The 16,443-nt window shown below is 32.6% G+C and overlaps 1 protein-coding gene and 1 long non-coding RNA gene across 9 annotated transcripts in view; one reads left to right on the top strand and one right to left on the bottom strand.

The window, feature by feature from the left end:
• The window catches only part of CEP290 (centrosomal protein 290), a 51,856-nt gene that overhangs the window by 24,099 nt on the left and 11,314 nt on the right, over positions 1 to 16,443 (bottom strand). For all 8 annotated transcript variants that reach the window (XM_052668523.1, XM_052668521.1, XM_052668519.1 and 5 more), the window contains 16 exons: positions 15,563 to 15,725; positions 14,848 to 14,948; positions 14,676 to 14,763; positions 14,089 to 14,201; positions 12,888 to 12,972; positions 11,465 to 11,607; positions 10,744 to 10,908; positions 9,711 to 9,860; positions 8,847 to 8,962; positions 7,011 to 7,113; positions 5,781 to 6,011; positions 5,110 to 5,283; positions 4,366 to 4,477; positions 3,121 to 3,326; positions 1,016 to 1,167; positions 198 to 309 (listed from right to left, as the gene is read on the bottom strand). In XM_052668523.1, the coding sequence (XP_052524483.1) occupies positions 198 to 309; positions 1,016 to 1,167; positions 3,121 to 3,326; positions 4,366 to 4,477; positions 5,110 to 5,283; positions 5,781 to 6,011; positions 7,011 to 7,113; positions 8,847 to 8,962; positions 9,711 to 9,860; positions 10,744 to 10,908; positions 11,465 to 11,607; positions 12,888 to 12,972; positions 14,089 to 14,201; positions 14,676 to 14,763; positions 14,848 to 14,948; positions 15,563 to 15,725 (2,214 nt within the window). The remainder of the gene's footprint in view (positions 1 to 197; positions 310 to 1,015; positions 1,168 to 3,120; positions 3,327 to 4,365; positions 4,478 to 5,109; positions 5,284 to 5,780; positions 6,012 to 7,010; positions 7,114 to 8,846; positions 8,963 to 9,710; positions 9,861 to 10,743; positions 10,909 to 11,464; positions 11,608 to 12,887; positions 12,973 to 14,088; positions 14,202 to 14,675; positions 14,764 to 14,847; positions 14,949 to 15,562; positions 15,726 to 16,443) is intronic.
• The window catches only part of LOC128073516 (uncharacterized), a 33,780-nt gene that overhangs the window by 15,592 nt on the left and 1,745 nt on the right, over positions 1 to 16,443 (top strand). The gene's annotated exons all lie outside the window — the stretch shown is intronic.

The following is a 16,443-nucleotide window of genomic DNA, read 5'->3' as shown; positions in this document are numbered from 1 at the left end:
GAAAAAAATATATACATAATTATGAAAGTAAGTACACAAAATTACTGAAAGGGTATGATCCTTTGTATGAAACAAAGGATTGGTTTGGTAAGATCCTTCTGAAATACTTTTATAGGTTCCTCATTTACTGTAAATTTATTTCATTTCTTCCCTGCCCCGAGAAAAAAAAATTATAATAAACATTAATATTGCTGTACCTGATAGTCTAAAACTTGCATTCTAAGAGATTCCACTTCCTTCTCTTTGCATTGCTGCCGTGCCTCTAGAGCTTCAACTTGCATTTTTGCAATATCAGACAGTTCTCTCAACCTTACAGGAAAAACAAGAGCATTGTATTGCTTCAAACTACCTAATAACTTGTTAAGCTTTTCCACACTGAACATGCTAAGAAAATATACTTATTTTGTACCTTCATATCAAATATTTGAAGTTTTTTTTTTCTTTTCAGCACTCTTCTTTACTGCTCAGCAATCTTGTTAGAAAAATTGTTTTGTATTGCTTCTCACCTTTTATGATGGATTTTTCCTGTAAGTTTCCTACCAGTTATCTTCTCAAAGAAAACAAAGTCATGCTTTTTGTAGTACCTCTCTCCTTTTCTGTCTCTCCCAGTTCAAGATGTAAATGCGCAACAGGATTCATTTTCTATTCCATTCTCTGCTTCCCCAAGTCTAATGCCCCATTTTCAGCATCAGAATCACTGCACATATCCACAGACTTTGCTAATTTAGGGATATAGCAGGATTATGTTATTTGTTGTGGATGGCTGTGGCACAGAAACAGGAAAAAAGCTTACTAATTTGTTTAAACATGCTAGCAATTAATATTTTAGGACACACTTATGATTATCTATCCAGGCCAGCATTTAATTCCTTGTTCAAATCACAATGAGTGAAAAAAAAAAAATCAAACATTGAAAAGTGTTATATGCAAGTATTTGAGCCAGTACAGTTGTTTTGTTTTTTTTTTTTGCACAAATCCAAACACTGCATTATGTATTTGTTACCTCAGCACTTACTTTGATACTTCAATCTTGAGTTCCATCTCACGCTTCTCTAGGTCCATGATTTGTCGTCTGTCTGCATCACTCACTGCCTTACTTACACTATTTGACAGTTCATCTCTTAATTCCTGTTCTACTTTCTGTGCCTCAAGATTGATTTTGGTGAGCTTAAAAAAAGAAGCAAAAAAAGAGAACGATATTGTAAGCACATAACTGATCCCAAACCTGCAAAGAAAACACAGTGCCCAAAGTAACTTTTTAAAGTCATTACAAAACACTGTTCAGCCATTTTTAAAGAGTAGCTTATTTTCTCTCTGCTTAAACATATTTTTGTTCAAATGCATTGCATGCAGTTAGGGGAGATATACAGATCAGCATGGAACAGATTTCTAAATTAAACCCTATTTTAATTAGTGAATTTTCTTAAAATCATTCCAGCAAAGATCTTGCTTTAAAAATTAAAAAAAAAAGAAAAAAAAAAGAAAAAAAAAATAGTAAAACTATAAACTCTTTAGGAAATGAACTGTTTTACTTATATATTTAATTTACTGTCCAGCATATTAGGATTGATAACAGGAATACTGAATAACTGTCCAGTTTCCTAATACCATATTTGTTTTGTTCTTTTTTAAAAACACCTTTATCAAGCAACCTGATTGTTAAATATTAAGTAAACAGAGTATCACATTCAAAGAGCATTAGGAAAAGATGGGACACATGAAAAGCATTACGGACAAACGAACCTTAGGAATTAATTTACCAAATACAGTTCTGGCAGATTAATTTGATACAAGTCATCAATAAAATAATAAGCACAAGTCTTACAAAGACTGGCTTGATGGAACTGGGACTGTTCTGTCTGGAGAGGAGGAGGCTCAAGGAAGACCTTATCTTTCTTTATAGCTATCTGAAAGGAGGTTGTGGCAAGGTGGCAATCTGACACTTCTCCAGCGTAACTAGTGATAGGACTAGAGGGAATGGCCGCAAGTTGCACCAAGGGGAGGTTCAAGTTGGATATTACAAAAAATTTATCTCTGAAAGAGTGGTCAAGCACTAGAACAAGCTCCCCATGAAGGTAGTTGAATCACCATCACTGGAAGTGTTCAAGAAATGTTTAGATGTTGCACTGAGGGACATGGTTTAGTGGGAAAATATTGGTGGTAGGTGGACAGTTGGACTAGGTGATCTTGGAGGTCTCTTCCACCTTGGTGATTCTATGTTTAAGAAAATAATTAATTTCCTAAACAAACAAAACTGTTTGGTATATCTTATTATCTGGATTTCATATATTTGAGGCAGTACTCTGAAAAAATATCAAACTACTCAAATAGAGGTTCTTATGTGAAAAGGGTAAGAAAATAAAGTCACATTGAAAGAGATTTATGAGTTTAGAATGTGAAGATTTCCTATTCTCAAAGTGATTGCGCAGTTTTCATTAATTACCTGAGAAAATGCCTGAGTTATTAATGAAATAGGAGAAATTATTCCATCACAAGAGACTCTAAGAATATCAGAAAAATTAGAATTTAAAGAACTGAATAAAGTCTCCTACTATTAAAATAATGAATTTATAAAACAAGCTTCACAAAGAAATACTGCGGACAAAAAAATCCAGCAAGATTAAAACTCATGTAACAAGTAATTGTAAGGATCATCAGCTTCAACAGCACATTACTTCTATGCCTGTATTACAGAAAATTCTTGGTATGTCACATAAGAACAAAGTCTGCAAAAGAATCATGACATTCACTTACAAGGCTCTAACAATTGAAATCATCAATAATGAGGGGAAAATTAGCAGAGAAGATTGTATGAATTAGACATAAGAAACAGGTGAAGAATAGGCTTCTTCCTGTGACTCTCCTGATAAACTAGAAAACTATGTCAAGTTGCTCATCATGTGTTTTATAGAGAACGAATGTTATTTGAAATAAACTGTCAGTATTTATTTTTTTAATTAAAAAATTTCAGTCATGCAAATTTGCATCTCATAAAAGGCATCTGTATTTTGCATCATAAATTGGTCAATCAAAATGATACACAACTGAGTAATCCTTTTCAAAAAACTCAAGTATATGCTTCTACTACATGTCAAATTATGTTGTTAATTCTGAACACACCTCAGCAAACTTTGTTTCCAATTCGAAATTGCGTTCTTCTACTTGCTTTAAAGTATTTCTTAAATGTTCATACATATGTTGAGAATGTTCTGCTCTCTGTCTTTCATTTAGTTCCTTCATTTCCAACATGGCAATTTTCTTAGAAATTGATGAAATCTCACTGTTGGTTATTGCTTTCGTTGCTTTGTCCACGGCATTGTCATCCCCTATATTAAAAAATATTTACATTATAGAATACACAGGCTGATTCAACTATGAAAATTACTTACACCTTGAAGGAGTCTCCCTTTATCCTTGTTATATAAACTTTATCTAAACATACACTACATTAGATGGCAGAAAAATGTTTTACTGAGAGAGTGGTGAGGTGCTGGAGCAGGTTGCCTAGAGAGGTTTTGGATGTCCCATCCCTGGAGGTGTTTAAGATCAGGTTGGATGGGGTCCTGATACTGGGTACTGTTAGTACTGGTCTAGTACTAACGTAGCAACTGGCAACACTGCCTGTGTTAGGTAGGTTGGAATCTGATGATCCTTGAGGTCCTTTCCAACCCAAGCTATTCTGTGATTCTATATTGTTTTTTAAACTGGAGCCTCGCCTATTTAAAAAGTATTGCCTTATTACATTTTTAAAATATCTGATAAGAATAAAATATTATTATCCATTTTAAATGTGTATCTGCAACTGTGGTTAGAGAACTAACAACTACTTTCAGTGTTTACTTTGTTTTTCTTCAGCTGGTAAATCTTCAAGAAATTTAATCAAAAATCTTTGAAAGAAAAATAACTGAATGAGTTCTTCTTAAATAATAACATATGTAAAATATAAATAAGAAGAAAAAACATTTTGTTTCAGAACATGAATCCGAGAAAAAGAGATCATTTTATGACCACCAATGAAGTACTTTGACTGACAACCGAGTTAGAGAAAAATAAAAAACTAAATTCAGTAGATATAGCTTTGCAAGTTCTGGCTTTTAAACCCTTGACCCAGCAATCTAAAAGTCAATGCAAAATAGTTTCCAGAGGAAGAAAACAATCTTGGTTTTGGTAGAATAGGTAAGTAAAAAGAAAACAAACAAAAGAAAAAAAAAATCACACACAAATTACTTGAAAAAATTAAGACTATTAATGCAAGATACAAAATAATTTTGACTTTTTTCTTAAAAGAGACACATGAATTTTAAAACATCGTAAAATACAACTTTTACACAGAACCATTTGTTTTTCATGTTGCTCCATACTTACCCAGCTTAGTCATTTGTTCCCAAGCCTGTTCTAGGGTATGAAGTTTCTCTTTTGTGATTTCCAGTTCTTTATTCAAGAAATTTATCTGTGCTTTTAAGGATTCATTTTCATGCTACATGACAGAAAATTTGCAACATAACAGCAAACTATTACACTTTAGCAGACTAGACGTTTATTATCTACAAAATCTTAACACATCTTACGTAAGTACAACAAATTTATGTTTTGGAGCAAGAATAGTTGTCTCATAAGCTTTTTCTGTTGAATTTTACTATCAAACTACTACTACCATGAATATTTAGCATCACAGTCACTTTAGTTCCTAGATTTCTTCGTCTAATTCTAGATTGTCCAAGTTTGTCATACTAAGCGTATCATTTCCAGCAGGAAGAGGAGAAGTACTTTCTGGAGGATATTTTACACCTAAGTACAGGTTTGATTGATCAAAAACAATACCAGCAACAAATTAAAGAAGAAGCTTTTAAGCGTGGATTGAAAGCTGGGACTTCTCATATTTCTTAATACACTGACAAATTACCAGTAAACAAATTAAAATTTGATAGCAACAATCAGACTTGCTCCAACATCGCATAGTCATCATAGAAATGTTTTAGTGTTAGGACTTCCAATGCCGGAAGACAAGTTCTGTCTTTCTATTAACCCAGCAGAAAAAAAAAATGCAGAATGAAAGTACAGTGAGGTGTCATTTTGAACCTTAACGCTCAAAGGTAACACAGACTTTACCTCCATGTGTTCCATGTTTGTTGTCCGCTGGACGAGCAAATTATCTTTTTGTAACATATCTCTGTATTTAGCAGTTAATGCATTATACTGCTTATTAGCCAGTTCCAGTTCAGACAGTGGGACACTACCATCCAACACTTTTTGCAGAGCTGCAATCTTAAAGCTAGCCATTTCCTATGAAAATAATTAATATAATGGGTTAATGAGATTTACTAGATAAAAACTACTTCAAAGAAAAAGAGAATAATAGTTATTATAATGTTAGAATATGATACTGTTTTAACTTACTACATTAATATACATCTTTATGCACTGTTTCCAACAAACACTGACAAAATTTTGCTGGTACTGAACTGTCCAGATTATTCTATCATTAGTTACCTCTACATCATAACACACTTGCAAAAACATCCTTTATAAAGATGAGTTAATGCAGGTGCTATCAACCTGAAGGGCCAAGAAGTGTGATATGATTTCATATGAGACTTTCAATATAAAGAACTTATTGAAGCTATTTCAGAAGAAGAAAACAGATCGCATATTATAAATACAAAGAATGCTTTGACAAAACAGCATTGAGCAAGCACTTACATAAAGCATTCAACAAACTAGTACTGCTCAAGTTTTTTAAAAAAGTATATTTACTGCCTAACTGTAACAGAAAAATATACCTTAAATCGTTGCAAATGTCCAATCTTCATTTCAACTGCAGTCTCCATATGTGTAATTTCACTCTTCAATTTCTCATTTTCTTTTCTAAGACGTCGTTCTATCTCAAGTAGAGTGGTATATTGCCTTGTTAATGACCTTTCATTAACGCGTAAAACAGTTATTTTTCTAGTATTTTCTGCAAGCCATTTTTTTGTTTCATCAGGATCCAGCTCAAGTGCACTGAGTAAATTCTGTAAAAATACATTTTTTTTAACAAGAGTCTTGTACAGAAATATGGTAGAATTCAAATCCATTGATGTTGACGAGTTTCCTTTGTCAAAATACATTTCCTAGGCTAATTTTCATAATTCCATTAAACTGAAATAATTTAGTTTTGTAATAAAATATACATGCAGACTAAATGCATGCATAAACATACAAGGAAAGAAAAAATCTAAATCTTCAAAGTCATTAATTTCTGAAGAATAGTTTCCAAACTTAGAATAAAAATAATTCTCTACATACTCATCAGTTTTTATTCTTTTACTAACCTTATATGTTTCTAATCATAACAAAATGTTTTTGAATCATCTTTTAGACTAAATAAAATTAGCATAGTACCTAACAAACACTAATAATGACCTGCTTTGAGACCCATATTTAAGAACTAAGATCTGTAAAGTAACCACATGATCTCTGCGCTCTCATAGGTATATTCATGTGTGCACATGTTTGTATGCATACATAAATCCTGGAGGGGTTGTAGAAAGAAACAATAGTGACTCAGGTCACAGTAGACACTTGAGCATCAGCTTTACTGTTGTACACATCAGCCAAGAAGACAGGGAAAAGGAACTGGAGCTATAAAAATCCCAGATTTCTCTGACCCTAACGAAGAAGAGTAGTCCTTCTTGTGGCTCCTGGAAGCCTCAAGCAATTCAAAAATCTAGTTCTTTAACAACTAGCATGCTTTCTGCTTTTTTGGCCTACAGTAAAATGCTGTAGGTGTCTTCACAATAATAGTATAGTTTACTTTTTGTATTCTTGATATTGATTGCACAGTTCCCTGACAGATAATTACATTTCAATAATAAATAAATAATTTCCCTTCTGATTAGATTTGAATTGAGCAGATTTTCCCTATGCAACATTTTGCTCTTCTAATAAATTATAGTACTGTTTTATAATCACTCTTTATTAGCTTCTACTTATTAATACGTTTTTAAAGAGGAAGCAACAAAAGTATTTACAGAGTATTCCTTTATTTTTGTAGCATCTTGTTCTTTTTGCTCCTCCAGCTTTTTCTTTTCCTCTTTCATTTCTTCTGATTCTTTCTGCCAGTTTTCCTTTTCTCTAAAACAGTAATCAAATACATTCATTCAGAATCATGAAGCACTTGGAGATTTTCAAAACTGTATCTAAGCCAGCAACACTGAAATACTGCAAACCAAGATTATTATCTTTTTAAAGCAATAATGTAATTTTTTAAAGGTGTTATAAATTACAGGTGGATAACTGAAAACTTATCTCCTCTGAGCTGCAGCAAGATTAACAATTTCCCTTAGGAAATAGGCAAAATTAAACTTGGACTCACTCCTCATATCCAAGATCAGCATCAGAGGTCCAAATTATATTAAAAAAAAAAAAAAAGGCAAGCAATGGCTGTAACATTAACTCAAATTTTCAACAGTCTTGCAAGTCTTTCCTTCCATAGCATTCATTTTGTTTCAGGTGCACAGACATCATCATTTCCCACTCCAGCTTTTCTATGTCAGTTAAAAAAATAAAAACATAAAATCATTAAGCCTTGTGGTGGCCCAAATTACTCCCCTCTATTAAAGAATCTCCTCCCCTTACTTCAACCTGTAACTCATTTAGAGAAGGAGCCTCGAATTATCACAGAATCATAGAACTGTAGGGGCTGAAAGGGACCTCTAGAGATCATGTCATCTAGTCCAACCCCTCTGCCACAGGTCAAGTTGCACAGCTAGGCATCCAGGCAATTCTTGAATATCTCCAGAGAAGGGTCTCCACAACCTCTCTGGGCACCATCCTTACTGTGGCCCACCACACTTATTGTGAAGAAGTTCTTAGCACTTTAGTGTGGAAATTCCCATGCTTCAATTTCTGGCCATTTCCCCTTGTCCTGTCGCCACACATTGCTGGAGTCTGGCTTTGTTGCTTTGTCTCCCTCACCTTAGTACTTATAGTCACTGATCAGATCTCCTCTCCATCTTCTTTTTTCAAGGCTGAACAGAGCCAGGTTCCTCAATCTTTTCTAGTAACAGAGGAGCTCCAGGTCCTTTATTGTCTTCATGGCTGGACTCTTTCAAAGAAACCCCTGTCTTTTTTGTACCAGGGAGCCCAGAACCGGACACAATACTCCAGATGAGGACTCAGCAGAGGGTGCTTTCTAATGCACCTCCAGGACACATTGCTGGCTCATGGCCAACCAACTAACTCAGTGAACAAACAGAAGCTCCTACAAGATGAAACACTATTTTTCCAAAAGTCAACCAGTCACTGCTATTCCAATCCCAAAACAGAAAGGATACAACACATACAACTAGAAATCTGTTAGCAACCCAAATCAGCAGATTGACCCTTAAGCTTTTAGCAAATTAGGGTCCTTTGACTTTAAGAAGAACTTTATAGAATTAGATTCAACTAAACATAGGAAAGAATTTATTCAAACAAGCAGAAAGGACTGAAGATCTGAAATCCTGAAAGAGAAACGTCTGACTCTCTTTGGATAACCAGTCTATGTATTTTTTTCTCCCTCGGAGAAACTGCTAGGACTGTATGCAATGTGAAAGCCAGTAACACAAGATTCTAATAAATATCAGAAATCAGATGCAAAAAGTACAATGCAATTATCATTTTAGATTATGCAGAAAAAGATACGGTAGAAGAAGTTTTATGTAAGAGTTCTCTCAGTTTTTTCAGGACTAAAGAATATACAGGACGTCCGGCTACAAGATCAGCAGCATTTCTGACATTAATCAAAGAACCACTCCAGTGTAGCTGTAAATTTTGACTCAAAATTATTAAACATGTACATATTTGAATTCAGAGAAGAACAATACCTTTGATATTCTTTATAAAGCAAGCCTTGTTGGTGACGAATTACTGCAAATTTTCGTTTGTAGTCCTCTACTGCATCTTCTAATTGTTTAAGTAACTGTTCTTTATTTTCCAGTTCCTAAAGATTATTTTCCAAATAAAAAGAAAATTGAAGGCATTATTACAAACTTTAAACATAAAAACATAATTAGTCATAATTACAGTTTTTCGTTTCACTTTTTATGATAGATACTTCCAACATGAATTCTGTGAATTGCATATATGAAATGTCTTTCTATAGAAGCAACAGGTGGAAAAGGAAGTCCAATAAATAATGTCATATGTATTACCAGGTACAAAACTGTTCAGTTGATGTTGTTAGTATTTCGCTCACAAAGAATAACAATTGAAAATATACATGGAGAGCCATGCTCTTCTCACACTCCTAAATAAATGTTTATTTTATCTTACACCGTTAAGAAATATTCTCGTAAGAATAGTAAAACAACAAGTTATTTTTACTCTGTTCTTTGAAGAGTTACAGGGATTCCACGTTCAGATACAGCTGTGAAATCCAGAAAGCAGTGAGACAATTTCTCATACAGTAAAACTGCTGAATTGTAAAGTAGATTTTTAGATCAAAATTCAGATTTTAAACACAAGAAATCCAAACTGTTGCCAAATACATAATTACAATCTTTTGTGTTTACAGCACAGCAAAACTTCTACAGCTTAAAAAAACCCCAAAAACCAGAACTGTCCAAAGAGCTTCCAGATGTCAAACTTCAAAACAATTTTGGAGACTTTTCTTATGTCTATGCATGACATGGTAGTAGATTTTGGAGGAATGAGCTATACAACTCAATATCAAGGGGTAAATACATTACCTGTATTAGATGTATTAAGTATTCATTCAAAGAATTAATCATATTAACACTTGAAGGAACCATCCCTTCTGGAAGATTCACTGTTTTGAAGATAACACTGGCACATTCTGATTGACGTAATATGCAAATTTCATTATTCAGCTGTGCAATCTTAAGAAAAGAAAAAACAATAAAGTAACATTTTTTATTCCATTAAAAATATCCAACAAATGGAGAACATGTTGGCTTCCCAATATTTTTAAGTCAGTTGTTATTAACTATGTAGTTCAGTTCCACTTACATTCTAAAGCATTAATAGAAAGCAAACTTAAAAATAATGTGATTCCATATATTATTAAATGCACAGTATCTTGAGCTAAATGGGTCAATGACTCCAAAAATCAGGGCAGATTTTAACTTTTTAAAAGATAAAGTTTAGGATAGAATTATTGCAGTGGTTATCTGATGTAAACAAATCTTTCTTTCTAAACAAGTCTTTGCTCTTTCATTTCTTAAAGGCTCTCCAGTTCTCTAGTCTAACAGTACACAAAACATTATTCTAGAACATTAGTTGCAGGGAAATCTTTTTGCATTACAAAAGCTATCCTCAACGGCAAACTTAAATTTGTCTTCTTCTAAGATATAATTCCTTTACTCCTTCCTGACCTGGAATTCAGAAGAATATAGTGTACAAAAAAATGACACAGAAGAATCATTTTAGAGCATTATTCACCACTTTTAGAATACTTAAATCAGTTTTGGCTTTTTGAAGAAAGCAATCTGTTAGCATTTTTTGATACAGCTCTTTCCAAGAGAAAGCCAGCCACTCTTTGTGTTTCAAGATCATAGGGTTATTCCAAGGCCAAAATAACATTATGAACATTAACATTTGAATTTAAAATGTTTTGAATTCATAAATTCAATCAATATTTATTTAATTACATTGCTTACATTACCTAATTTCAGCAACTTACACATTGTGTGCTTTTGTTCTAAATGATCACAACAGTCATTTCTCGAGCAAAAAATAAATCATTCAACATAAACTGTATACCTTTTCATTTGCTTTTGCCAGCTGATTAGAGTAATTTGTTGACTCCTTCTGAGTCTGTTTCAGTTCCTGTCTTAATTCTTCATTTCTTCCTGTAAGCTGATCAACTTGAGCTTTCAAGTGCACACTGACATCAAAGATTCCCTCTGTGTTCTTTGACTCAATAGCCTAGCATAGCAAAAACATTTAATTCACACAACAGAGAAGTAGAGAAAAGAATAGAAAAACAGACATGTTAACTTTTTAAAATCCGCTCATCTTTTTGCTGATGATATATGTACCACATACTATGATACAAATGATCATATTTTCCTATAAAAATACTAATTTTTCAGTACAATGATTAAATAATGTTTCGACATTTCCTGTAGACCCTGCATAGATGTAATACATGCAAATTAACTTTTATCTTAAGCTTTATGTCTAGGACAGTAAAGTCATCCAAGTCAGTTTCATGCTATCTGATCAACTTTTCTTTCTTTCCTTCTTTCCTTCTTTCCTTCTTTCCTTCTTTCCTTCTTTCCTTCTTTCCTTCTTTCTTTCTTTCTTACTATCTCTTTTTGTTCTTTATTTATTTATTTATTTTTACAGAGAAGTCACATCATGCAATCCCACTTTTACTTGTAAGGAAGTATATACCAGCCACTATTTATTTATACAATAATCGAAGACAAACCTATAGCCTAAAATCATATAAAGAGAAATAGTAAGAGAGTGAGCTTACATTAACTAAACGATCCAAACTAGGGATTATTAAGGCTGTTTCTCCTCCCTTTACACTAGGATCCTTTTGCATTTCCTTCACAGCTTGCAATATTTCTTTCATTCCTTGTTCAAGTTGTTTATTCTCTTCCGATAATTCTTTTACTGCAATAAATATTGTTAATGTGTCTAAAAGCACTATAACGATTTATTTACTGGAACGTTTCATATTACATATACAGAAATCTAGCTCAGAAGATTTTTGCTGGAGAAATACCAAAAAAACAATAGAGAAAATCCTTTATGAGAAGACATCTGACTTTACTGAGCTTTTCAGCATTCCATGTTTCCTGAAACTTTCTAAAGTTTTTGGTAGCCTGTCTGATCAATTCTCACAGATTCAGAAACATAGCTATCTTGGAAATATTTGTGTGTAACAATGATGAATAGAGGGATTGCTTGAATTCTTGGTACAGACTGGTAAAACAGAACATTTAAATTCTTTGGGTATAATAAGGACTCTCAAATCACACAGTTTTCCTACCACTATTTGTCTCTCAAGTGAAATTCCAGAGTTTCTAGTATGGAAGAAGAAGTTTAGAAATATTAAATAAATACACAGATATACAGATAGATACAAGGAAAAACACAAAAAAATCTTGAGGAGATTCTCTGCATCTTGAAAATATGCCTGACTGTCCACAAAATTGAGAAGTGAACTACAAAATCAGTTTGAGTAGTGTCACCAAGTCTATTTTGAAAAGCCAAAATGAATTTTTAGAATTCAAACTCTCTAGGAAACATTAAGATCCTTGTACAGATAAATTAGCGTTGTTTCTATTTCAGAGTCTGCACGCAACGAACCTCAGATAGCACACGTGTACACAAATAGAAACTGGATTTAATTTCCCAAAGATTTCTTGGAGAAGGAATGCATAATTAAGCAAGAAAAATGCACATTCACTTTAAACAAGATCTCTCACAGTCTTAAAGACTTTCCAAGGTCCAGTTCTTAAGAAGAAGAGAATCTTGTTCAATGCATTTAATATGAATAAACTATGTTTCTTGTATTACCACTGGTTTAATTTAAAATTAGAAATGTACATGCGCATTATTAACAGACAATGTATACATATATAAATATAAACACAATTTTTTTGTTTTAAAATTGCATTAAGGACAATCCAAAGAAATTCTAATTTGACAAATGCTATTTATGTTTGCAAACACTGTGCTAACATCTGGATCAATTCAGAAACCTAATTTCCGTAAAATAGTATCAAAATAATTGCATAAAAAAATTCTATGTACGTTGCAAATTCAATCATTGCGAAAGATACGAAACTAAACTGCATTTAAAAGAAACTGCAAAGGTGAATAAACAAACAAGTAACTGCAGGTATCTGATAACACTGTACTTTTTAAAATATATTGTTCCAACTTACATTTAGATTGAAATTTGACTATTACAGTCCTGTTCTTTTCCAAATCTCTCTCTCTGTCTCTCAACTCATTTTCAAGATACTCATTCTAAAGAAACAAAAAAAGAATTAAAAACTGCAAATTAGGAATATTAGCAGTAAAATTCTAATTAAGACGCTGAAGTTACAAAATGCTAAGTGAGAATGAAACATTTGAAAATATTCTAATCCACTACATTCAACAGTGAAACTATATAGTATATGAACCAAAATGAAATGTTACATCATGGACAGCTATTAAAGAAATAGTCTGGCTATAATAAAACCATCAAGAAAAGCTACTTAAACTATAAATAGAATTTATATAAATATCCTTTCTCTGTTTTGTTTTTTAATTTTAAAAAACCTACAATCTACTACTACCTCCTCTGCTTGGCTCCTGTATTATTCAAGCTGTAATTCTGCATAACCACTTAGCATTTTCTTAACCAATAAATTTCTGGATAGCTGGTCATTCTAAAAGAATGGGCCAAGAAGTGGCCTTAAACAAAAATCTTCCTTGCTAGTTTGGTCTGAATTAGAAGTTATACACTCCCTTGTTTCTGTAATTTTGATTATTTACTTCTGAGGCCTGCCACATTCTATGACATGCAGAAAATTAAACCTGTATAGTCGGATATTGAGTCTGTTGATATTTCTCTCATCTCTATATTACCTAATATCCCTGATGTCAATGTAAACTGTAGTTCTGGTGATAGAAAAAGTTCTCTTATGCTAAGAGTTTCTGAATTACAACTGTCATTAATAACTTGCAACTTTGTCACACGTTTTGAATTTAAATGAAGCAAAGAAGTATTTTTAGTTTTTTTTTCCCAAGTGATTTACATTCCCAAGCATGCCAGAAGTTCTTCAAGGTAGATTTTCCACAGCCTCATTCTTTTCAGCTATATCTTTCACATAGTTCAAAAGGCTAACTGATGCTATTCTATCTGCAAGCGTGTTTCTCATTTCCATGTTATACGTGTTGCTAGCCCATACTCACAGAAAATAAAAAATGTTAATTAGTATTCAAATAAAAGTTTTTAAAAAATAGTAATTTGGGATTTTATAAAAGTAGTTAGTCAAAGATTTTAGAAAATATTTAAACAGACGTTTACAAACTAACACTACTGTTCTATGAAACAGATACACAGTAAATGCTTATGAGCTTGCTTTATAAACCTACCTTTGCCTTTACTTCAGCAATATTATGGGTGTTCAAGAAATCAAATTCTCTCTTACTCATTTGCTTCTGTTCAATGAAGTTGTCTGTTATCTGCACATCACCAGCCTCCAGTGCTAATTGCAAGTAAATGTACGAGAAATTAATGACTATGATTTTTTTTTTTTTTTTTTTTGGTCTTCAAACAAGTAAATATATTCCAGTTAGTAGATCAGAGTTCTATTTTTCTGTCTGCAGAGTAAGGAGCTGCAAACCTTTCCATTCAAACGGATTATATTTGCTTAGACAGCAAAGAGTAGAAATTTTTAAGATTTCTGAAATGTATTCATTATGAAGATGTACTGGAAATCATGGTGAGATAATCTATACATAAGAAGTGCAAACCAGTGACAGTGATGCATTACTAGTCAACAAGTTGAAAATCTATTGGGCTGTAAGCCGGCAGAAACATAAAACCACTCCCGTCATCTTACAGATTCAGTGAAAAGTATTTTACCTTCTAATTTAATCAACAGTGTAAATTGAACAGAGCTGCATTATTTCTATAGACAATGTTCCCACAAGACAGTTTGTAACAAAAAATGTCCTACCTGTCGTGGCAACTTTTCTTCCTTTCTCCTGAGCCAATTTACGAACCTGCTTTTTCAGTTCAATTCTTTCCTCTTCTAGTCTTTCGATCTGCATATTACTAAAAATCAGTACTTCATTCTGTTCACAGTATTATAATGCAGTAGTTACATAAAAATATGATTTATCACTTACCTCTTTCAAAAGAATCTGGTTTTCAGATCTATACTGCTGCTGTTTCAGTGTTTTGCTGTTTCTGAATTCATTTAAATCAATCATTGCCTTTGGCTCAAGACCTGAAACACAGTACACACATATAATGTATAATCACTCATTAAGAAGGAACATTAATGTTAATGGTCATTAGTAGATAGCCCATTTAAATAATAACATAATCAGTCAGGGAGAATAAAAAAATAGTAAATTGATGGGTAAATATATATGTATTTCCACACATTATGCTCTGTGTAAGAATAACAGAAGAAATCACAATTTTGAATCAATTGCTCAAAAAACTGCCATAAAATACCACCGAAAATTCTCTGTACTTATGTTTTGATACCCCCATAAAAAAATAAGCCTGCCCAATTTTTTCCTGTTTTTCAATCTAGAATTAAAATTTCAATATGTTTTGATTTCTAAATACTAAATTATGAAGCCAATAAATCATCTACAGTCAAGAAAGAATCAAAACTTAAAAGGCAATGCAAAAGTCTCCTCCTTTCTTCAGCCAAAGGAGTCTGTAACATAAATTTAGAAGGATACATTCATTCATTTTTTCCTAACTAAAGCTACTTGCAACTATTAGCAAAATCATGTAAGTATTTCCAAGTAATTACCTGGTATAGTAAAGAAAGTCCATGACATTCTTACACAATCAGTAATTGAAAATGTAATAAATACAACGTACCTAAGCGCTCTCTAAGCTCTTCATTTTCATCAAGAAAATCATTTATTTTAAGTTCAAGTTTATTGATTTCCTTAATTAACATTTCAATCTCGTGATCTCGTATTTTGATTTGCTTTTTTAAATCCTTTATTTCAGCAATAGCCTCTTCCAAACCATACACTCCCTGTAAAAATCCAAATGGGAATTATAAACAAAGCCTCCAACAGAGCTCAGAGAAAAAATTACAAATCTGTTTCATTGTTACAAAGTTAATGACCCTATTTGTAAATAAAACAAGAAAGAACTGCTGTGATTCAGAACTTATGCTAACAATCATAAGAGACCTGTGATAAGCAAAATAAAGACAATAGCCAAGTGATCACGTGAGTTCATCCTCTTGATGGCCTGATTCAGTGTCCACTAAAGTAAATGCTGACCATAGCATATGGCAAATTTCTAACTGCAGTGCCTATTTCTTTCATGCAAACATTTTCAGGAAAACATGCCACAGTACCTGTGATTCTTCATCACTGCATTAAAAGATAGCAAAACTTTCAATTTTGAAATTTTCAAATATCTTTGAAATTAATTCCTCAGGCATATAAATTTGACCAAAAGTGCTAATTGTCAAAGTAATTTTTGAGGAACCTGATTTTTATGTACATATATATATTACTTACATCAAATATTAACTACTTAACAAGAAAATGTTTTTCAGTTATTATCACTCTTCTACACTGTGATTACTACAGTATGGTGTCAAATAAAAGCAAATCCTACAAATCTGTCCTCTAATTACAGAGGCTGCACATTTTGAAACTGAATCCACTTATCATAGGATTCTTTGAAGATTCCATCTTGACTATGATCAAAAACAGCCAGCACAGCTTCACCAAGGGCAG

Source organism: Tympanuchus pallidicinctus, unplaced genomic scaffold, assembly GCF_026119805.1.
Source record: "Tympanuchus pallidicinctus isolate F22 unplaced genomic scaffold, pur_lepc_1.0 scaffold8, whole genome shotgun sequence".
NCBI classification, from domain to species: Eukaryota; Metazoa; Chordata; class Aves; order Galliformes; family Phasianidae; genus Tympanuchus; species Tympanuchus pallidicinctus.
The sequence above is the reverse complement of the archived record's forward strand: the minus strand, read 5'-3'. Positions and strand labels throughout refer to the sequence as shown.